Source organism: Lytechinus variegatus, chromosome 3 (genome assembly GCF_018143015.1).
Source record: "Lytechinus variegatus isolate NC3 chromosome 3, Lvar_3.0, whole genome shotgun sequence".
In the NCBI taxonomy this organism is placed as follows: domain Eukaryota; kingdom Metazoa; phylum Echinodermata; class Echinoidea; order Temnopleuroida; family Toxopneustidae; genus Lytechinus; species Lytechinus variegatus.
Window position 1 is genome coordinate 58,347,586 of NC_054742.1, and position 25,116 is coordinate 58,372,701.

Sequence of the window (25,116 nt, forward strand, 5' to 3'; positions counted from 1 at the left end):
ACGAAATATATCATTCAGGTTTAAAGTGTGTGTTAAATACTGTAGTTTTACTTTCCAAATGGCCGCCATAGACATTAACAGTATTATGCACAATGCAAAGTGGGAAACCAATATGATTACCATAAATGCAAGTATTAATTAGTGATCTATGAGTAAAATATTGTCTGAAAGCATAATTTCTATTAAGGTAGATCATTTTATCTGCCAGTTAGGTGATAAATACTGTTATTGGAAAGTCAAAATGGCCGCTACATGCCCTTATGATATTATGCACAATGTGAATGAAAACAAATTATTTCAACAGAATCCGGCTTTGCTTAGCCAAATGGTGATGTATGAGTGAAATATCGTCTGAAAACATGATTTATAACAAAATATATCATCTCTTATGTAATTGAGGTGATAAATATTGTATTTCAACAATCAAAATGGCTGCCAGTGGCATAAAGAGTATTATGTACAATGGCGATCGCCTCCCCCCCCCTCTCGATCAGCGCCTCTGATAATTGATATCATAACATAAATATATTGCAACATAAGCCATTACCTTAAAATCCAGAAAAATAGGGAAAATTGGGGTTAGTTGGAACGCGGGTAATTAGTTTACTCAATGTAATTTTCTTTATATTTATGCACTACTGCTCTAAATTTATTGCCATTATCAACAGCCATCCACCATATATCACAGACAACACATGCAACAAGCCTGGTGAAGTTAGAAAGGATTTTTTTTCACCTTCTGAGTAATTTTTTTCTCTTTCAGAAATGTTTTATTATCTCATGCAGAGAAGTTTATAGATCAGTCAAGTTGGCCAGTTTGGGGTATAATATAGACACTCGTACCAAGCCACAAATGAGGTTATTAAAGTTCAAGTCCACCCCAGGAAAATGCCGACTTGAATAAATAGAGAAAAATCAAATGAGCATAGTGCTGAAAATTTCATCAAAATCGGATATAAATAAGAAAGTTATGTCATTTTCAAGCTTCGCTTATTTTTCACAAAACAGTGATATGCACAACAAAGTGAGTCAGTTGATGATGTCCATCACCCTTTTTTTTGTTTCATTGTTTGAATTATACAGTATTTCATTTTTTTTTATAGATTTGACAATAAGGACCAACTTGACTGAACCATATAGTATTAAACAATGCTAATTCCACATGTTCAGGGAGGAATTGATTTGATGTATCACTTGACAATGAGGAGAAAATTAGAACATTTCATATTAAAATACAAAAGAAATAGTGGGTGGGTGACATTATAGTCTCCTCATCTGCATACCAGCCAGGATGTGCATATAACTATTTTGTTAAATTAAGCGAAACTTTAAAGTGTCATAACTTTCTTATTTGACATCCGATTTTGATGAAATTTTCAAATCAACTTTTTGTTGGGGGTGGACTTGTCCTTTTATATGTGAAGTCCCCTTTTTGTGCTGTAAGCTTATAAATGTCAAATGGACTCTTGGCCGGGTTAGTTGGAACAAAATTAAAAGGGCTATTTGGAACATGTTCCAACTTAATATAAAACATAATTATGAATAAACACATTGGATATAAAAATGTATACAGTATTTCACTATTCTGAGTATGTACTGAAAGCCATGCTTGTTTTGTTTCTCAGCTAGGCCTGAGTATGCAGTTAAGGCCTATTCATTAACCCTTATCAAACTGGGAGGTCAATTTGAGCCCCCTTGCCAAATTTTGTCACTACGCCGTCGCGCGACTTTTTTTTACCGCACCGCTCACTGACTTTTCAATTTCAAGTCTTGTGCATCATTTGAGACCAAATTTGCGATGCCCGGGTGCCCGGTTTTGAAATTACGCAAAATTTTGTATGTGCATGTCGGACCCAAAATTGCTCAAAAACGTGGTTCCATTTACAATGTCAATGCAAATTGTGTTTCAACCAAAAATCATAAATGTATGATTACTTTTACTTTTGTTGGTTAAAATGGATTTATTTCATGCTATTTACGATTGCAAAAAGATCCCTGACAAAGTTCATCAGAAAAAACACAATAAAAGAACAGAGGTTCGAAAAAACAAAGAATACAAATTCCAAAAACAAACAATACATAAAAAAATTATATTTGTTACATTTTTTGTAGATATTTGTTATAAATGTAAAAAACAATGTAATTAGTATTTTACATGTACTAGCTAAATAAATTTAGTCAAAGGCAAAACCGTTTGAAAAAAATTAGGGCAAATTTCATAAATGTATATTTGCATAATTAATTAATAAAAATGTTAACAATTGATTTTTGTCATGTAAATTTAATACTGATACACTTTATTGCATGTAAAATCAAACGCACACAAATTCGCGATATTCTAATACACTGACATTCGGCTTGCATGATGGATGGATGATTGATTGATAGATTGATAACGAATTTATTTCATTCCAAAATTTTAACAAAGTTACAAAGTAAAGCCAAATATAATATAACGTTATGAAACGAAATAGAAACCTTCTGAAAAGCAAAGCTTGTTATTGAAGGTTTCCTGGCTGTATAATAGAAAACACGAAGTTCAACAAATAATACACACCATTAATATTTTGAACGTGAAAAAAATAAACCAAATAGGCTAAAACCATGTAATATTACAGTTTTAAGTAGTTTTGGTATAATTCTTAATTGACCATGCAGTGTTCCTACTTACCCCTAGACCAAAAGCTTCAGTCTCTGTATTTTGGTTGTTCCGCTGAACTACGTTGGCTCCAATCACCATACAATGGGGATTACAGTAAAATGTCAGAAATTGTTGAATAAATCCCCAGAAACGACGGTTATTCCTGTCTAACTTACCCCATGCCATGTTCCAACTTACCTTATATGGGGTAAGTTGGAATGCTTGCGATAGTCTTGTTCAAGATGGATTTTTTTTAGTAACCATCAAGAGTTGAAAAATTTATGGGGTACATTTTAATTTTGAGCCCTGAGATGTGTGTTTTTTTATTATTTCTCGAATAAAATCCACCCCATCTCCCCGAAGTCATTATAGGGGAGGGAGGGGGTGAGAATCGCGTTACCGTAACTTTTTTCTCCTTCAATTTTTTCCATCAACTTCACCATATCAAAGACGACGGACGATTCAATTTCGAAAATGGAATATGACGAAAGTGAGAAGAGGAAAGGATTTTCCTTTTCCTTTGCCAAGAAGAAACAAGAAACGAAAACCTTAGAATCTAAGAACATTGGTGATACGGAAATTTTGGAAAGCAAGACTGAAACGGACTACATTTTGTCAGTAGACTCAAAGAAAGTAACAAGGTACGTTCACTAGCCTCAGTTTCAGTTCGTCAGCGGCTCAGCGTGAACTTATGCCGGAACCCACCCGGCGATGAACCAGGCATGAGTTGAGAGGCTCTGGCGCCGCAGTACCGCTTCGCAGGATTGAAAATTTACTTTTTCAGATTATGCTCGCTATATTTTTCATATAGGAACTTAGTGCCTAGATCTATGGGCATTATCGTGATATTGGGAACCATCGTTCACTTCACACAGCAGCGCTTTATTCAGTCACACGCACGGTTCCCTATAGTATTTCCACTCATTCAGCTCCATTGACATTGTACACAAGTGCGCGTACACAAATCTACGAGTGGTTCCCAAAACCACGATTTGGCCGATCTATGTCTAGCTGGTCATATTTCCCAATCAATAACAGTAAAATTTTAAGTAATAATCAGTTTTTGCTTGTGCCTGTTTGGCATGTTGGAGTTCGCTCTAGTAGTCTAGTACTAGTACTACTAGTACTAGTACTAGACTAGTACTAGTACTAGCCGGCCTACTACTAGTAGTAGTAGGCCGGCTAGTCTTGACTTGAGGACGCAATGATGATGACTTTTTTAAAATCAGACTGTCATATACTTCTTCATCATTGACGTCTTGAACAGGCCTTCATTGACATGTTGTAAGAGAACGGAGTAAACGAAGATGGATTTCCCTAGGAAATACATCTTTTCATATTACAGGATCGCGCGAAATATGTTTATTTTATTAATTTCTACACATTCCTACGCCTAATCATCTGATGCATAGGAAGGTTTATAAAAATGTTAAATAAAAATGTACGAAATGTAAGAAAATGAAGGTTTCTTACCTAATTGATGCCGCGTAGACCCCTCGATCCACATGTAAACAACGGAAATACAATAGCGTCGACCCTTGAACCGCTTATGTATGACATACATGTACATGTACTTCCGGCTAACTATGCCGTTTTGAAGCACTCACACAACATGCGAGGTTAGTAATACTAACCTCGCACAACGCATGTGGTTTCATAGTGGACTTTGACGTTTTTCATTCATCACACGAATGTGAGGGAATGAAAAACGCCAAACGTTTCAGTATTTCTCCACTATCGTATTATTATTTTAATAATTTAAGTTTGTTTTAAAAATGAATTGGAAATTGTTGATAAAAGTGTTTTTTATCGCTTACCTCCAAGTCTCAACCAGGATACTCCGTTCGATCCGTCCTTAATACGGCGGTGGAAAGTACGCCAACTAGGCCCGTTTCGGGTACACGTGTACACGTGTACACGCACGGTCAAGTCAGTGCACGTGTACTAAATTCCATCACCGTGTACACGGTAGCATCTGCATAAAGCTTGCGTGGGACTGTAAAGTCAGTGAACAAGCTCACAGCCTCACATTAATTCTTAGTTCTAAGACACTGCACATGTTTTAATCACTAATATATATATATTTCAATTAACCTTCCAAAATCGCCGATTTAATCCACATTTATTCTGGAGACTCAAGTTTTTGTACCACACGAAATGGGTATGCTCCGGTCAGTGCAGGGCCCTAGTTAGCGCCGACGCTCGGTGGATGCGCACTTTGCATACTGTACCGTACATACATGCACAGATTGCTGCAGAATTGAGTGTAACTGAAGTTATCGATTGATTTTCATTATTTTATTGCCAATTTGAGGAGTGTGTTTGTAGGCGTGTAGCACATGTGTATGAGCGTATAACACCTTACGAGACTCGAAAGCGTTCTTCAATCACTTTTAGAGTCAATTTGAGAATCACCAATTGCGACAGTTACGTGTTATACGGTCATAAACATATGCTACAAGCCTACAAACACACGCTCCTCAAATTGGCAATAAAATAATGAAAATCAATCGATAACTTCAGTTACACTTAATTCTGCAGCGATCTGTGCATGTAGTACGGTACAGTATGCAAAGTGCGCATCCACCGAGCGTCGGCGCTAACTAGGGCCCTGCACTGATTTACTTTTGCATTCTTTATTAATTTAATGCGCTGCTAAGCTGAGTAAACTTTTTAATTGCACCAATTTTTGTGGATTGATACTTCTAACTTCTCAGGTAAGCTTTAAAACCGTGACTTAGGCTACATGTAGGAAACACTGAAAACATAATACTGTAACTCCTCTCACTCAGTGTTTACAACGTGTACACGTGTACACGACCGAAAAACACGCCGTGTACACGTGCATCAAAAATGGACTTTCAAACCAGGCCTAACGCAACAAAAAGCGAAAATTTTCGTATCAAACATTCTCATTTCAAGTCGTCAGTCAGCAATAATAGGAAATTGTACCAAAAATCATCTCATTGTATATAATATATACTTATTGGAAGTATGCCATCTTTTGACAAGATGATGATGAAAGTGTTGAACGAGCAAGAAAATAATGCTGATCGCCTAGAATGCAGCTAGCTTGCAAGACCGTAAACAAAGGTACGGTAGGCACTTAAGAACCAAGTTTGAAAGGACACTCGTAAAATTACGTCACTGTCGCGATGAATATTCATTAGATCGTGGTCGTGCGTGTTCAATACAAACTCTCTGCATGCATGCACTCAGTGTGTATTGAACACGCACGACCACGATCTAATGAATATTCATCGGCGAGAGTGACATAATTTTACGAGTATCCTTTCAAACTTGGTTCTTAAGTGCCTACCGGCTTGGTGAATAATATCGCGCGCCCTCTTTAGGCAAAAATTGATATCCACGCTGAGCAGAAGTTATCTACGTGAAGATCACGAAAAATGCTCTTATTTTATTTAAAAAAACAGCAAAGAGAATTCAACGAACGATCCATATGGTTCGGTAAGTGCTATAGAACAAGTAGAATTCTTAGCTATGATGTAAAGTCATAGTTATTTTCGTAAAAAGGGTGTGAAAGATTCGCGTGCACCAGGTGCATATGAATCCTTCACACACGAGACGATTTGAAACCATGAGTGGTTTTGAAGAACCATTTTATTATTGCTTTAATTGCTTTAATACTACAAATTATTCATAATTACATAATGTTTTTTTCTCCTTCATTTGTTGATCAATTTCAATTTTGTTTGCTCGTGGTGGGAATTCTGAAACTCATTAAATATGCTAATTTATGCATTTTTTCAAAACTCACAAAAAAATGTTTCTTATTCACTTGTTGACTGATTTCGAATTTTTTATTCCATCTGAAAGCTACATGAGGTTCACCAAGGTCCTACACAGAATTTAGAAATTTTGACTAGAAGATTATTTATGCTTATTCATACAAAATTTATTCCTAAATAACAAAAAAAGCTTCTTCTGTGTCATTTCTTCATCAATTTCAATTCTGTTTACTCAATTTATGTCACCAATATGATTCACTTCAATGTCAACTGGGCTCTTAGCTGAAATGAAAAATTGTGTTAAATTTCTTTGTGAGATACCAGATGAGCTCTACATCATTAATGTGCTAGTTGTAATGTGAGATTTATATTGCTTATGACTAAACAGTATCATGGGTAGGATACACGCATTGTCATTAATCATGACTTTAAATCTGATAATAAGAGTCACTAGCGTACCTACGGGGGGGGGGGTGGGCAGTCTGCCCCCTGACGAGCCACAACCCATGCAAAGGACGCATCCCTGCCCCCCTGACGAGCTTGAAAGACCTTTTTTTGCCCCTCCCCTGATGAGCTTGAAGGCCTTTATTCCCCCACCCCCCCCCCCCCCCCCCCGACGAGCTTGAAGACCTTTTTTTTTTTGGCGGACATTTTTGCCCCCCCCCCTTGGAAAATCCGAAAATCCTAGGTATGCCACTGATAAGAGTCTACCCTGCTATTATGAGTCGAGCCTTTTTCAGCTCATTAACATAAATAAAGGAATTAAATCTTGCCAGTGACACGTTTACCTTGTCTGGGTTGAGTGCATCATAATGTGGATCAGTTTCTTGCTGTAAGAACTTTGACCATGGATGCCTTTGATCCATGACCCTCTATCTCAAAGTCTGGAGACTAATTCATTTTTGGCAGACAGTGCATGTGCATGCAACTCACTGCATGACAGTGGCTAATGAAGGTTTTTTAAATTGTTGAAATGTTAGACATTAAGATAATAATAACTTGTCATCCCTCTCGTCAAAAGAAATGAATGGTAGACAGATAAGATCATTGCAAAGGATGAGACAAGAATAAGATTAATTGATACAAATGAAATCAAAACAATGTATGCTTTATTAATACAATATTCTGTATGCATTCAATTACATTGCAGTGTCATCCCTAAAGAGAAACCAAAGGAGCTTGTCATCCCTCTCATCAAAAGAAATGAATGGCAGACAGAGAAGAGCAGTGAGCAGGATGAGACAAGAAAACGACCAGCAGAGACTCATGGCAAAGATGCTGAGCACAGCCACAGTTCCAAAAAGAAGCAGAAAGCTGAACAAAAGCCGAGTTCTCCTGTCAATTCTTTGGAAAATGAGGCCGTGAAGGAGATTATGGAAGGTGTGTGTACTGAATTCACTGATGTAGTTGAGGCTGGAACTTCCAAATCACAAGGATGCTGGTAGAAACATTCTCCTGTAGACTTTGTCCATGTGACTCGGGCTGAGGTGGGAAAAATTGGCTCAAGGCCAGCAAAATTTGGCTTCAAGGCAGGGCTCAACTACCATATGGGCACTAGTATTCAACCTGGCATAATTCAAAGATTTTGACATAGTCCCCAAAATATTTAGAAATAGGGAATTTGTCTTAATTTCATACATTTGTTATTTCCAGGGTAATCTGTTGTCGGATATTTTCTTCATCAATCTGTCGACTGTATGCGCGGACAGTCAGACCGCAGGTCCCTATGCTAATGAGCAAAAAGGCCAGATTCATCCAAATCATCTCGTGGCCGAATCCTCCTCCTTGCAAACTCTCGTGATTTGTGAGATTTTCTTTCTCTAAGAATTTACCTGTTTTAACCTCAAGTTAAATGAAATATTATTGTACCATCAGATAGAGTAAAAGTTGCTCTTTCATATTGGTCATTTATTTTGTATACAATATTTTGTTAAATAAGTAAATTTCTGGCCTGAAAATGTGCCTCAAAACTGAATTTTCTTCCTCTGTTTTCTTTTGCAAATTGTGCAAACTTTTTATTTTGAGCATCAATGATATCTATATCACCATAAAGCCGAACTTCTGTACTTTCTCACAATGCCACTCTTGATATGCGGCACCTTTTAATCGGGTCAAGATCACACTTTTCCCATCAAGGTACAAGACGAGATTTCTGAAATTTTGTACTTGCATGAAATCCAGAGTTCTGATTGGCTGGATAAGGTTCACAGAACAACAGGCGCAGGGTATTTGAGGAGATTACCACATGGGAAGTGTGACCTTCCCACGAACCCAGGCACTGGAACCGTTGGAATTTGCCATTGTGTGGTCTCTTTGACCAATCAGAGTGCAGTATTCTTGTTTTCAAGCTGCTTTATGTACTTGGCAAATGAAAAGTGTGATCTTGACCCGATTAAACCAATTCTTATTTTGAAACCTATATCATTTCAAAGCATACATATTCAGCTTTATCATGATATAAAAATCATTTGGGCTCAAACAAAAATAAAGTGTGAAAATAGCAGCTTTTGTCAGGTGAAAATATTTATTTTGTAGCATATTTCAGATCAAAATTTTAACCTATATTACAAAATCTTTGAATAAATCCAAACACATGACCTGAAAGAATGATTCTTCTTCTTTACAATGGTACCAAATTCATGAAATTCGATGCACAATTAGAGCAGCAATGACCGAATGAAAAGAGGTGTTTTGGTCCGCATCAAGCTCATTAAATATGCAAAACATCTCAAGTCATGAATATCACTTGGATGAAAGAAGCCACTTTCTTGGGACCTGCAGTCTGACTGCGGAGGATCGAATTATGCGGCGATGGCCTTTTGCACTGAATGGCACTAGTATTCAACCTAGTGAGGATAGATAGCAAATCTCAAAAGGGTTTAGATTGCTAAATTAGATCTAGATCTATGTAAGTCTCTGGCTTTGATTAATTCCCTGTTTGGTCTCATCTCAAATGGTCTAGTCCATAGTCGGATGGGACAAGGGCAGATTGAGAGACAGGGCCATCTTTCATCGCTAGGTTGAATACTAGTGCCGACGGATTGAATACTAGTGCCAAAAACCGTCGCCGTATAATTTGATCGCCCGCGCACACAGTCGACTGGTTGAAGAAAAAAATAACAGAAAAAGAATAACCAGCATTTGCTCTTGGAAAAAAGACGGGTCTGAAATTCAGGTAAATTATATATTCGAGGAAACTCTCCAAACGGGTTGAATACTAGTGCCCTTACGGTACATCTGTAAAAATGATGTACAGCTACATGTACTTGTGCAGTCACATAAAATTAGAAAAAATACATACCTTTTAAAAAGGTCAGTCTCCTTTACATATGATTTTGGTTTGTAAGAAATGTAGAACAAGAGAATGTCTTGTGTGTTTATGTGAACAAGGAAATGCTGAGAGCTGTTTCTTAAACTGTTTGTTAGTTGCATGTATCACTTATGCACAGATGGTGCATGTTCTTATGTTTTAAGAAAGGTGGACTGAATTTACACTACAACCCAGATCAAATATTGACTACTGATATTAATTACCGGTATACTTTATATGACACCTAAATACATGTAGATCCTTGTTATTTGGTTGCTTGTTTGATATTGATCATTCAGCCCATTTTCCAATGACATCATTTTTGTAATTTTGGATCCATACGATTTTGTCTATGGCAAGCGCTCACTGAGACCACCGTCACGACCTGTAAACATCAAGGCTGTACAAACATTCGTGTTGCAGCGTACAACAGACTGCATTCGGCACGTCATTCAGCTGCATGCAGTGCATGCACTTTTGCATCTTGTTTTATTCCTGACTTGTTTGTTTTATTCATCAGATGTATCAAGATACAGTGAGAAATGGGACGAGAGAGGTAAAGAGGATCTGAATCTAACCATTCCACTTCTAATGCAGAACAAGGTCCCAGAGGGTTTCGAAACCGATGATAAATTAGATGTCTCCATCAGGCCGGATGCTGTAAGTTTATTCCTTCAAATTTATTAGGGAGTGGTTTCACAAACAGTCATGCATTATACTGCTGTTCCCTGACAAAAGGAAACAATGCTGTGGAATGAGATTCTCATTAAAATGCTTCATTATTTTGTGTGGAAATAAATAGGCCTATAGTTGCTTGCCATTAAAAACTCTATATTTCAGAAATTAGGGGTTACATGTATGTGACTCCAAAATCAAGATAAAAGTAAATGTTGAAAGAAAACCAGTTGCTTCCTTTTGTCATGGGACAGCAGAAGTATACCCAAGTTTACAAACATTGGGATTCATTAAGTGCAGTCATGCCTTACTTTGACACAAATCAAATTTTACGTCTAATCAACAAATACCTCTTCATTATCAAAGCATGTACCACTTAAATATGGTATCAAGTTATTAGGAGAAGTTATTCTTTCAGGATATATACATTGCGTCCCAGAAAATAATGAAACTGTAATATGGTGTAATATTTGGCTATCATAATCATAAATTTGCTTCATGAGATGTATATATGTGTTTGGAATGGCATGCTTATAGCATTTGAAGCCCACCAACATTCATAATGCATGCATGATGAGTTAGAACAATAGACAGTGGTGCAACCAAACTTTTAATTTGCACATGCAAAGTGTGTCATCGATAGAGTTTTTCACTTTCACTGCTCTCCATTCGGAAAACCATTTCATAACTTTAGTATCCACCTTTCTTTTTCATATGCCCGTTCTAGACGGGGTGTACTATGGTATCATGCTCGGTGTCCGTCCATTAACTTTTCCTTGTAAATGCGGTAATTTCAGTTTGACTTAACCTATGATACCAGCATGGATCCCAGGAAGCCAATTGATTTTGAGGTTAAAAGGTCATAGGTCAAGGTCACAGTGACATGTTTTCATCTTTCCCTTCTGAAGTCCTTGTAAACGCGATAACTTCAGTTTAACTTAACCTAGGCTCATATAATTTGTTTTGTATGATACTCGCATGGATCCCATGAAGCCAATTGATTTTTAGGTCAGACAGTCAAAGGTGAAGTCACCACCTACTTTTCTTGCCTGACCAATAACTCCATTTTCGGTGTTACAGGCGGGCGTATTATGGGCTCGCCTTAGCGACACCCTTGTTTTATTTTCAAATGTTGGTAGGCCTGCTATCTGTATAGTTGTGCACATTTTAGTATGAAATACATTTTTGGGGGGAAAAATACAGTTTTTTTTAAATCACAGAATACAGTTTTTAATTCCCAGAGGTTGGCAGGTCTGTCTATCGCTTCATTGATTCTGGCTCTGAGATCTTCAAGATCATAAAGAGTGACAAAGACTTTCCCTTGAGAAAGCACCAAAGAAAGAAGACAAAGGGATAAGGTTTGGACTCCATGGAGGCCTTTCCATGGGATGGTTCGGATGTTGTGACTGGGAGACACAGTCATCCATGAAAAAAAAAAGAGACTCGACGACATCCTGTAGGGATACCATCTCATCTCTTGCCAAAAGTGTGATGAAATGAAGATTTGGATATCACCAGCCCATTTCATGGATACTTGGAGGTTTTCTTCGATGGTACACCTTACTGCTGCCATATTTTCCTTTGATCTGACAGTCCTTCTTGGACCAGATCGCCCCTTGTTGAGATTGATGCTTGTTCCTTCTTGCTCATATTTCCTAACATTTCTCCCAAGCGTTGATTTCATTGCCTTGTGAAAATTGCTCATGGAAGGCTGCTGCAATTTGTTGCTGGCTCCCAGAACGAGACCAGTCCGTCACAATAAAAAACCTTTGCTCTGTGCTTAGCTGTATGGTCAGGCCAGCTTTCCTTTATTCGTTTAAATGTTGACCCTATTTATTCCCGAACTATAACATTGCCTTTTATTTCCCTGTTGGTGTAAATTATTTGAAGCATCATGACCAATGTACGATGCTGAGTAGGGAAACCTAAATGGCCCCTTATTCAACTATCTCTGGGTAAAATTGAAGCATAGTAGCCTCATGAAACATTATGGATATTGAGGCTGTGATTATTTTCTTTTTGCAATAGATAGTGGAAAAAGGCAGAAAAACTCACTCAAACTCCTAATTCACTCATGCAAATGAAAATTTGGTTGCACTGTCATGCTTGCACTGTGAGCATTGAGTTTAATAGGCTTCAAATGGAAAAAAAGAGAAGGCAGATCTTTCCATTATGTACATATCATGAAGCAAATTTATTATCATGATAGGAAAACATTACACTTAATTTCTTTTCACCACGCTGTATTTTATGTTTCAGGCTACCGAGGCTAACTACGAAGAGATTCCCATTGAACAGTTTGGTATGGCTATGCTTCGTGGAATGGGGTGGAAGGAAGATGAGGGAATAGGAAATAAGCTGAAAAAGTAAGTGAAGATTGTTTAATTAATAAATAATTATAATAATGATACATTGTATTTATATAGCGCTAAATACATGGTGTTTCTAAGCGCTTTACAAAACGATTAAGTAGCATACATTAATATAATTGAACATTTTAACAAACAAAAAAGGAAATGTACAGTGTAAAGTATTTTCATGTTACAAATTAGCTAAGAAAACTGCCTACTCAAGTTGGGAAATACAAAATAATGATAATAATAAAAGCAATGAGATTTATTAATTAAATAGTTCTAATACAATAAGTTAAACAAAATGAATTATCAGAAATACAATGACTTATAAATTATGTTCGAATAATAAAGCAGTGCAATAGCTAAACATACACAAACAAGAAATAAAGGAATATTCTTTAAGTATTGACAAGATTAACTTAAAACGGAAAGGAAGAATTGTAAAGGTTTGCTTTGAGAGGGAGCATCCTAAAGCTAGGAATGTCTTATGTATATTTACCACATAAATTTATTGATGGATATGTGATAGCGCACAACTCCAGATCATGATCTGACCATTATGACACACATCTAGCAATTTAAATGTGATATTTATTAATCAGACTTAACTTTAAGTGAAACATCCCTAGATTGTATTGATTGAGAATACGTGCACGACTTTGTTTCATTGATCCCAGAGTTGTAGAACCCATTGAAGTGACTGTGCGACCCAAAGGTCAAGGGCTCGGCGCAGACAGACGACCCGAGATGCTCTGAACAAGAAAAAGAAGCGAAGGAGAAAACCGGGAGAGCCAGCTGTGAAGGAAGAAGAAGGAGAACCAAAAGGTTTTTCAAAGGGAGCTCATGTTCTTGTGTGCAGTGGTCCACACAAGAATCTTTATGGAATGGTATATCTTCTTTCTTTTAAGTTTTGTTAAACTGAGCAATTATATAAAATAGTCAACCAATTAGTGCATGGAACCCCCATTTTTCTCAGTTTTTACTGCACTTCATGAGCCTTTGGGCAATTCCATAAAATATGTGTGTCCGATCCCCTATATGTGGGACCTTTATGAAATTTTCGTGTCTGATTTTTTTGTACTTTCGACAGTCTATAATGTTCTCTAATTGACCATGACTTGGTCAGTTTATGTAGTGAAGTGAGACTTGAGAAAAAATGGTGGTCGAAGGTACAAAAAAAGTAGATGGAATTGCCATTTTCAAGCCATGATAAATTGAGTCCATTACACCTTTTAATGTGAAACATTTAAAACAGAAACAAATAATTTCAGCAAGGTCACTCATAAAGAGGGTCAGATGTAATACTTTTTTGAATTGGCAAAATATCCCATTATTTTGTCATTCAACTCTATTTTGGTATGAAAAAAACATAGGTTAACACTTGTAGATTATAGATGTGTATTACCTTCATTATTACGAAATATTTTGAGTAAATTTTGCCATTTAGATTCCGTTATGAATGTCACTCTTTTCACAACAATCCTGACTGTACTTAATACCCTAGATTGAAGGTGTGGATGAAGATAATTCTCGGGTCGTCATCAAGTTTGCCTTGAGCAACCAATCAGCAACTCTTAGCCAGTTTGCAGTTCAGCTAGTCTCAAAAGAGGAATACAAGAAATAATCTAAAGATCTACTCGCGCGGTAAGTGGATTAGAACAGATGAATAACTTTAATTATCATGGAATTGTTACACATCATCAAGAACGTTAGTAAGAATCACACGCCGGAGATACCTAATGAAAATCATGGACTTCTTGCATCATAAGCATACTCCCATCCTTATAAAAATTGATGAGAACACTTTAATATGATTCCTTATAAGAAATCTTCAATTGACATTGTTTTATAGACAATGCGATACCCCTTGAATTGCATTCTTTATCTTTTCCATTTGCCTGTTTGGAGAAGGAATGTTGATGTGAATAAGAAACTATGGAAAACAAATTTTCTTTCTTTTTGCAATATTTACATAGGGTTGCATTTGTTAGACATTCACTCACTTTTTTAAAACAAATGCAATTTGCGGCATCCCAATTATTACAGGATTATGTCAAATTATGTCACCCGTGCTGTTTTAAGTCGTACATAACTTTCAGTATATAAAACAGTCTCCCCCCATCATGCAAACATCTGTGATGACAAACTATATGATGATATAATCAATGATATGATTGATATTTTTCATTTCTCATTAGTTTAAGTCTGAGGTGTATTCCACTCTTTAGCTGTGTATAATAATGACTATAAAAATGATATGGATGATGATGATAGTAATAATGATAATATGAAATAATGCATGTAAGCGTGTGCATGCAGGGCCAATAATGAATGATGTGCGAGAAGAGGCAATGGATCTACCACAACGAGGTCCGCAGGACCGAGTGCAGTATATCCATTTGGCGAGTTGAGCACAGGTCCTCTAGCACAAGAATGCTGTCGTACTAAAACCTCCCTAAAAATCCTGTTAAACAGACAATGTGAGCACCAGAAACAATGAAGACATAGGCCCTGAGCAAATTATGTTTCATAAAGTTGTGAAAAACATGTTTCATATGTCATATAACATAATAATGATAAAATATATGTTTCTCTTCCTTTTCCCTCTTTTTCACCTTTCCCGGTTTTTTTTTTGCCAGTCGATTGGGGGGGGGGATGTGCCCCCCCCCATGCCCCCCCTACCCCCATAGTTACACCACTGTCACTGTTGTTGACCAATTCCTCAGGATTATTCCAAAGTAGTTAATTCACAATAAGATTTTGATTTTTGCACAGTGATTGTGATGTGCGCAAATTTTTTTACTGCTATTCATTATGTTTCATTTCTTAGGGAAGTTTAGTCGAGGTCATGATGAATTGAAGAAGAGAGAGGACCAGACATCGCAGGATGATAGTGAATCGGATCGGAGGAAACACAAACACAAGATTGATAAAGATAGGACTAGCAGTAGTAGACATGATAAGCATTCTAGAGACAGGAGAAAAGAGGATGGAGATGGGTCGGATAAGTATTCTAAACGGGACAGATATGAGGATAGGGAGAGATATGAAAATGGCGAGCGTCACAGAGACAAACACACTTCAAGAGATGATCGACGGAGAGATGATAAGGATTATGACAGATCAAGAACTAAAGACGATAGGCATCGGAAAAGAGATGATGACAGGAAGGACTCCAGTCAAAGGAAAGAGGAGAGAACAGATAGATCGGTCAAGCATCATTCAGATTATGATAGGCATTCTAGGTATGTGAATGACAGATTCTAGATCATGCTCTGTTAGTGCCTTGCAGTGCCTCTCTTACTTGCCTATTTTAGGCAGAAATGTCGGCTATATCTTTGCTGCTTCACTCTTATTATCAAGAAATGTTCAGTTGCAGTTGTTCCAAGCTCACATGCACGGCACTGTACATTGGCTTTTGCATCGGATTGGGTACCCATTCAACACCTGGGTTGAGAGTGGCAAATTGTAGATTGATGCCTTGCAAAAGGATATGAGTATCATGGTGGGATTCAAATACACAACCTGTGTCCTATTTCATGAAAGCATCATAACTCCAGCTGGACACTATCTCAATGGAAAGCCAAGCTGGTCAAATATCATCTGTGATGTCTGCTTTCCATTTGCAATATGTGTCTACAATTTGTCTAACCAGTGGATTGTCCATAGGCTTGGCTTTCCATATGGCATAAATTTAGAGTTGTGATACCTTCATTAAATGGGACAGAGTACACCACATTACATTTAAAATGTATTAACTTGACACACTCCATGAATACTGATTGATGTGTACTGTTTTTTGTTTCATAAATCTATGATTTATTTTTTTCTTGTCCCATATTGTAGCTCAAATTCTGAGAAGACGACCTACTGGTTGCGCCCTGATTTGAGAGTACGCTTTATTGACGCGACCTACAAGAAGGGCAAGTATTACAATGTCAAGGTCAAGATTGTCGATGTCATCACCAGAGATACTTGCACGTGTCAAACAGATGATGGCAGATTTATTGAAGGTAAAGACAGTCAGTAACTTTGTCCAGGATTGACAATCTTTATTATACGACCTAGATAGATCCTTGTGATTTGATTGGTTGTTTCATAACGTTCATCCACCCTATTTTGCAATGACATCACCAACCGTGCAATTTTGGATCCATTCATTGCGCAAGTTTGGATGCGTACGATTTTATCCATTGCACGCACACACCAAGATAACTGCAGCTGCAGGCACCAGCAGTGCGCATGTTGTAATGACGTAACAGTTAACAGACCGAACTCGCATTGCATGAGAATGTTTTGCATCGAAATTCATAAATTTCATATGAAAAAAAAATTAAGTGTCATATAAACCAAATAATGAATGTTTTTTCATTCGTGCAATGGACAGATAACTTCATGAGGAGAAAGATGAAATAATGATTACGCCTCGTTGAATGGATCATTATTTCATCTTTCACCTCATGAAGTATTCTATCCATTGCACTGATAAACATTCATTATTTGTATATTGATCAAAATCACATATTAACCTAGTAATTCATTCAGAATCCTGTCGGTTAAACAGAACAGCCATAGCTTAAATAAGTCAAGTAGTCAGCTATTCCAGTAGCAAGTGTTACTTGTATCTCAGAAGCATTTCTTTTGAGATTATTTTTCTAGTTTACTGCTTTGTTTTATATTTCGAAGCGTAATATTGCTCTCAACCCCCCCCATGACTTGGATAATAAAATTTACATGTATATCAAGGCTGGGAAATTGATGGAAATGCGTTTGTCTATTTGGGAAAAGCAAAAGGTCGTTGTAAAAACAAATCTTGGTTTTTGTCTCACCTGCGAAGCAAAGTGAGACTTAGGCGCCGCTTTTCCGACGGCGACGGCGGCGGCGGCGGCGGCGTCAACATCAAATCTTAACCTGAGGTTAAGTTTTTGAAATGACATCATACTTAGAAAGTATATGGACCTAGTTAATAAAACTTGGCCATAAGGTAAATCAAGTATTACTGAACATCCTGTTAGAGTTTCATGTCACATGACCAAGGTCAAAGGTCATTTAGGGTCAATGAACTTAGACCATGTTGGAGGAATCAACATCGAATCTTAACCTGAGGTTAAGTTTTTGAAATGTCATCATAACTTAGAAAATATATGGACCTAGTTCATGAAACTTGGACATAAGGTTAATCAAGTATCACTGAACATCCTGCATGAGTTTCACGTCACATGACCAAGGTCAAAGGTCATTTAGGGTCAATGAACTTTGGCCGAATTGGGGATATCTGTTGAATTCCCATCATAACTTTGAAAGTTTATGGATCTGATTCATGAAACTTGGACATAATAGTAATCAAGCATCACTGAACATTTTGTGCAGGTTTCAGGTCACATGATCAAGGTCAAAGGTCATTTAGGGTCAATGAACTTTGGCCGAATTGGGGATATCTGTTGAATTCCCATCATAACTTTGAAAGTTTATGGATCTGATTCATGAAACTTGGACATAATAGTAATCAAGCATCACTGAACATTTTGTGCAAGTTTCAGGTCTCATGATTAAGGTCAAAGGTCATTTAGGGTCAATGAACTTTGGCCGAATCGGGGGTATCTGTTGAATTACCATCATAACTTTGAAAGTTTATTGGTCTAGTTCATGAAACTTGGACATTAGAGTAATTAAGTATCACTGAACATCCTGTGCATGTTCAGGTCACATGTCCAAGGTCAAAGGTCAATGAACTTTAGCCGAATTGGGTGTATCTGTTGAATTACCATCATAACTTTGAAAGTTTATGGATCTGATTCATGAAACTTGTACATAAGAGTAATCAAGTATCACTGAACATCCTGTTCCAGTTTCAGGTCACATGATCAAGGTCAAAGGTCATGTAAGGTCAATGAACTTTGGCCATGTTGGGGTTTTTTGTTGAATAACCATCATATCTCTGTAAGTTTATTGGTCTAGTTCATAAAAAGAGGACATAAGAGTAACCATGTATCACTGAACATCTTGTGCGAGTTAGAGTAGTATGCAAAGTCAGCACTGCTGCTATAGTGAACCGCGTGATGCAGGTGAGACGGCCAGAGGCATTCCACTTGTTTTTCACGAAGTTCTATGACATTTCTCTAATGGAAGAAAACTAGTGGAGAGATGCCCTTAGGGAGGTCATGTTCTAGGAAATAGTCAGATGGGAATAAGCCAGTTTATAGTTGGCTCATGAGCTGCTTTTTCCTAAATTACCTTATCCTTTTTTTCAATGGGAGAAGCGATAACACTTTCCAGATTGGGATATTTCCCAACATAGCATCATGTGGTATAAAGAAAGCTATGCTATAGACCAGTACTGACTGCACAGAAGCGTTATTAGCGCTAACAATAGGCTAACAGAGGCCCTGTTACAACTGGTATGGGGCAGCGATGCCTAATGTTACAACAAAAATTTGTGGTCATGGAAAGTCAGGGAGTTTGGAAAATTTGTGAAAAGTCATGGAATTGCATTTACCTCTTGGCTATGGCAGCTTTCCAGTTTGTTGTATCTCGCAACTCTCATACTCTATGATCATACTCTGCTATTATGATTGGTGTCGATGATTTCCATTTTCCCAGGTTTGTAACATCCCAAATTAAAAAACTCCCGGGACGTCACAGGAAGTCATGGAAGGCAGCAATTTAGTCATTGAAAAGTCATGGAATTCTGTTTTCAAATTTCTGTGGGAACCATGCCTATGTATCAAGGAGCATTCTTGCTTGTTTAAGTTTCGATAATATTGTATTTCAACTTTTTATATCATCCATTTTTTTCTTGCAGATATCCATCAATCTATGCTGGAGACACTCATACCAAAAACCGATCCTGGATACATTATGGTTGTCAGTGGGAAGTACAAAGGCCAGGTCTGTCCACTGTTATCTTCTATCTACTCATAGCCCATTTTTTCTGCCTGCACAAAGTTCAGCAGATACCCTAGTGATCACTTTTCCTGTTAGTCTTAGTCTGTTACAAAAATGTTTTTGTTCAACTTGCTGTCATTTCTTTATTTTTGCATCAATTAAATTCATATTTGGTACAAATGATCCCTGGGTAATGCCACATGTGTGCCCATGAGGGTGTTGGGATCAAAAGGTCGTGTTTGGGGGGGGGTGGAACGAGTATTGCGAGACAGTAAATTAAAGGTGAGTATTAAAAGGGGGCGGGGTTCACAGTAAGCTAAGTGCAATTCCCCATTCTATCTGACAACAGTACTATTAAACACATGTTGAGAATTGGGGACGAATGACTGCCTAAAACGTACTCTGTTTGACACAGACACAGAGGCGAACACCGGACCTATTGAAGTTATAATTGTAGTGTAGAGGGTGAGATTGATCTTTTAAGATAGCCTGAACTTTAGCCAGTAATCTCCCGTTGTACAGAGTTCAATTGGGAGTAATTCAAGACCGATTATTTTCTGGGCAATTTTCCGTGGACGTTTAAGCTTCTCTTTGTCCGATTTAGTAAGGTTGCTATAGAAGCAAATTATGTTGAACATTAAGGGATCATATTGCATATTTTATTGATCGCGAAATCAGGCGAGACTCTTGGTTCATGAACCACCGTGTCTTTCAATAAATCTCTTTCCCCAAAATGCATCACATTTGTGACAATACATGGCATAACCAAGAAAATGACACTCTGTGATTCACAGTTAGAGGATATCAAATGTGATTTTGATCAGAAGGGTCATTTTCATTTTCTATATATTTCTTAAAAAAGTTACTTTTTATTATACGCTGTAAAATAGTAGTACCAAACAAACTTAAAAGGCAATTTTTTTATTATTGTTTTTAGCTCATCCGGCCCGAAGGGCAAGATGAGCTTATGCCGTGGCGTGGCGTGTGTCTCCGTCGTCCATCCACAATTCAAAATGCTATTCTTCACCATTTCAAGTCCGATTTCAATTCTGTTTGCACGAGGTGGGGCATTCAAAACTTTTACACAGAATTTTGAAATTCATTAAATATGCTAATTTATGCTCATTTTTCAAAATTCACAAAAAATGCTACTTCTTCTTTATTTGTTGACCGATTTTGATTTTTTTTTGCTTCATCTGGTAGAGCTTCATGAGGTTCACAAAATTCTACACAGAATTTTGACCAGAACAATTTTTATGCTAATTTATGAGAAATTAATTTATACATATTTTAAAAAATTCACATAAAATGCTTCTTCTTTTTTATTTGTTGACCGATTGTGAATTTTTTGCTTCCATCTGGTAGAGCTTCATGAGGTTCACCAATCTTCTACACAGAATTTTGAAATTTTGAACAAAAGAATTTTTTATGCTAATTTATGCGAAATTTATGCATATTTTTAAAAATTCACATAAAATGCTTCTTCTTTATTTGTTGACCAATTTTGATTTTTTTTTCTTCCATCTGGTAGAGCTTCATGAGGTTCACCAATCTTGTACACAGAATTTTGAAATTTTGACTCGAGCAATTTTAGGCTAATTTATGCGAGATTTATTCAGAAATCACAGAAAATGCCTCTTCTTCTTTATTTGTTGACAGAATTTGATATTTTTCTTCCACCCGGTAGACTTCATGAGGCCCACCAAACTTCTACACAGAATTTTGAAAATTTTCAACAGAAAATTATTTATGCTAATTTATGCGAAATGTATTCATAAATCACAGAAAATTCCTCTTCTTTATTTGTTGCCAGATTTTGATTTTTTTCTTCCATCTGTTAGAGCTGCATGAGGTTCACCAAACTTGTACACAAGTTTTTGAAAATTTGTCTGGAAAATTATTTATTCTCATTTATGCAAAATTTATTCATAAATCACTAAAAATGTTTTTTCTTCTTCATTTGTTGATCAATTTCAGTTTTGTTTGCTTTATATGATAGCTCGAGGTGGTGATACAAAATTTAAACATAGAATTTTGAAACTCATTGAATCTGCTATTTATTCATATATTTTCAAAACTCACAAAAATTGCTTACTTATTTGTTGATTGATTTTGGTTATTTTTGTTCCATCTGAGAGCTACATTAGGTTCACCAAGGTTCTACACAGAGTTAAGAAATTTTGACTAGATAATAATTAATACTTAATTCATATGAAATTTATTCATAGATTACAAAAAATGCTTCTATGTCATTTCTTCATCAATTTCAATTCTATATCCTCAATTTATTGTCACCAATATAATTCACTACATTGTCAGCTGGGCTGAAATTAAAATTTTGTTAAATTGTGTTGCGAGATGCCGGATGAGCTCCACATCATTGATGTGCTAGTTACAGTTAAATACACCCATATTTTGTTTTTACCCCCCAAAATAATATATTGCAATTCTTTTTCGTGATAACCAAAGTACAGTAAGCCCTTTTTTTAACTCCCCCAAAATTTACATTGCGTAGGACTTTGAAATACAAATCTTTCTTAGCAGCCACCTGTCTATAATGAAAACTTTATCTTTAGTTGACACCTAAGTTGTTTCCCATTTGAATAGAATGTGTCAAAGAACTCATTTTGACTGAACAGTTTTGACTGAACTTTGAAAAAGGAGAAACATTTATCATCAATGTTAACACTGGATGGTTCTTTTTATTTACAATTTCATTACAGATTGGTACCGTTCTCAAGAGGGACAAAGCTAATTGCCAAGCCAGTGTTCAGCTGCTGAGAGAGAGAGACCGGATCATCAAGATGGATTATGATATTATATGTGAATTTGCTGGAAATATACATGATGAGGAAGATTACTGAAACAGGCAGAGCCAAGATTGATGGATGGGGGAGGGGGTTGTCTAATGGGCACACTTTGAAGAAAAAGTGTTGTTGCTTGTGGAAAGCATTTCCCTTTTTTACTAAAGAAAACAAAAAAGGATGTGGCTAAGGACCTTGCGTCCCCCACCCAACCCCTCTCGGATCTGGGCCTATACCGATATATATATGGGTTGCTAACTTAAAATCATAAATGTATCTTGTTATTTATTCTCTATTCTCCACAAATAATCTTGCTCTTGCTTGGTCTAAATGCAAGACTGGCACAAGAAAAAAAAGTTTTATGACAAACGTGAAGAGTAGTTAATGGACTTTCTAATCATGTCTGCTTTGATTGGAATACTAGTGAACTTGTGTTTACAAAACTCTCTATCTCTATACCATTTCTTTCTTCTGTCATTATCAGCAAATCCTCAGCCATCGTTACTTTGTCTGTTGTGTGTTGCAAGACTTCCATGTTTTCACTTGCACAGATACGAAGACAAGCTTTTGAGTGAAACAAAATCTTCTTATCACAAGAAGAATCTATGCAATAGAAAGACCTGGTCCCCCATGTCTTTGTGAAGAGCTCTTCTTTTATTGGTTGCATGAATCATGGGCTCATAACAAGGAACCTAAACTAGGCTATTGTTTTGAGAAGGGGTTATTGATTTCCCCCTTCCATTCCTCTTTCAATTGACTTCCTTGTGTCATTGTTATGTCATGAGGGAGTGTTAATTTTTTCTCCTTATAAAGAACATCTCATTAGCATCCCACTTGACATTTTTTTTTATAGTGAATGTATCAGTAGGGGAGTGGATCCTAAATGCTGTTCATGTAAAAGTGGGTCAATAAACTAAAACATGCTCCACTTGAAATGTTTGAATTAAAGAGAAATTTCAGTAGTTGCAGTAAACACTGATTTCATGAGAAAGTCTGTAAAACAAGGCTTAATTGTCAGTATATCATCGAGGATCTAGATCTGGTACAGTTACATTAACTGAACTTTGTGAAATCTTGAAATCTACGCTGAAAAATGTTCACACCGAAGATCCCCAACACAGATAAGCGCACGTGGGACAATGTATAATTATTGCTTAGAGCGTCGGGCCCGACGCTCTACCCGAATCCTGTGCTTATTTGCTGATTTCTCAGCAATTACACGATTTCTTCTAGAATCCTTTCGCACATGCGTTTTATTTATACAAACAGACACTTTGGTGGTCATTTCATTGGATTCTGTACGAACTCATTTTGATATCGTTACCGAAACTAGCATTTGCCTTTAAAAGAGTGAATGCATATTAATCATAAATTCCATGTGCACAGAATTTGTGCCTAAGAGCACTGGAAACTAGAAAAAGGTCGATTACAGGAAATCCATGGTCATTCTGTATAGCAAGTGGGCATGGTAATGAAATATATTGTGGAAAAATGTGAATATGCCCACAGATGTGCAATGGTGCGAAAGAAATGCACAGATAATTAAACTATATTTTGCACTGTACCATAATTGTTTTGTTTTTAATAAAATGTCAATTTTTATAGAAATTAAATTTGTATTATTGTATACATTCAAGAAAATCTTTAGTTAGCTTTGTTGCTTTCATAATGCTATGTGCTGTTGATATAAGAGAAGAGGCGTTGTTATTTGAAGGCTTAGCATTAAATATTTGGGATTGCATTATTTTCTTATGATCTATTGTTTGAAGACATGCATTGTTTGGGAGAGAGATGAATGACAGAAATATGCATTGAATGCTGGAAACGAGGAATACATGGTATTAACCCATTGGAGACTTAATCATTTTTCTATAGCACATGTTTTCCATAGACTCCAGCCCTTGTATGTGTTGGCTCAGTCTTCTAAGGTTAAGGTTGGCCAATTGCCGAATGGTCTACAACCATTTTGCCTACCTTCCGTTTTGTCTCATGAATGATCTAATCCTAGTTCGTCTACAAACCATTTGATCTAACTTCTTTTTTCCCATTTATCACTTTGTCTAATTTCCAGTTGGGATACACCAATTTCATCCAATATCCACTTGGTCTGTTGGTCTGAAACCAATGAGTGTATAATGTTGGATTAACAGATTTCATTTGGCGAAGTTAAATAATAAGTCGGGTGTTTCATAAAGCTGTTCCTATATTAAGAGTGACAGGTGATCCTTTCTTATGGTAAATGATATTCGCCATTAATGTTCATCGCTTATTATTTAGCGTGTAAGAAAGATTCACCAGTCGTTCTTAGCTTCCGAACAGCTTTATGAAACGGCCCCCAGGTATATTGTAGACCAATCAGCATTTACATCAAATGGTAGACCAATTGGATGTAGCCCATGTGGTATTGGACTAAATGAGAAGTAGACCAACTGCCTGTAGAATGTAGACCAAGTGAATAGAAACGTACATATGAAAGATGGATCGAGAAGTATGCATGTGGTGAGGAAATTAACTGAAAAAGAGTGATAAAAAGAAACATTGACACTAAGAGAAAGTGAGAGAAAGTGTATGAATAGATTTTTCCAGTGGGGATACAGATTGGTGGGGTGTCTTTCTAGTATCTTCAAGAATTTAAAGTGAACGATAATGTAACATCTACAGCGATGCACCTAATTTGAAGAATTTTAAAACTAAAGCA

The 25,116-nt window shown here is 36.7% G+C and overlaps 1 protein-coding gene across 1 annotated transcript; it reads left to right on the forward strand.

The window, feature by feature from the left end:
- Positions 1 to 3,067: 3,067 nt before the first annotated feature.
- Positions 3,068 to 23,434, forward strand: LOC121412087 (G-patch domain and KOW motifs-containing protein-like; the record flags this gene model as incomplete). The annotated part of the gene is given in 11 exon segments (XM_041604996.1): positions 3,068 to 3,282; positions 7,541 to 7,770; positions 10,221 to 10,360; positions 12,635 to 12,741; positions 13,407 to 13,471; positions 13,474 to 13,616; positions 14,234 to 14,361; positions 15,555 to 15,974; positions 16,576 to 16,742; positions 19,532 to 19,617; positions 22,338 to 23,434. Coding segments are annotated over 11 exon segments (1,842 nt in total), but the record flags the coding sequence as incomplete, so codon positions are not given.
- Positions 23,435 to 25,116: the final 1,682 nt, after the last annotated feature.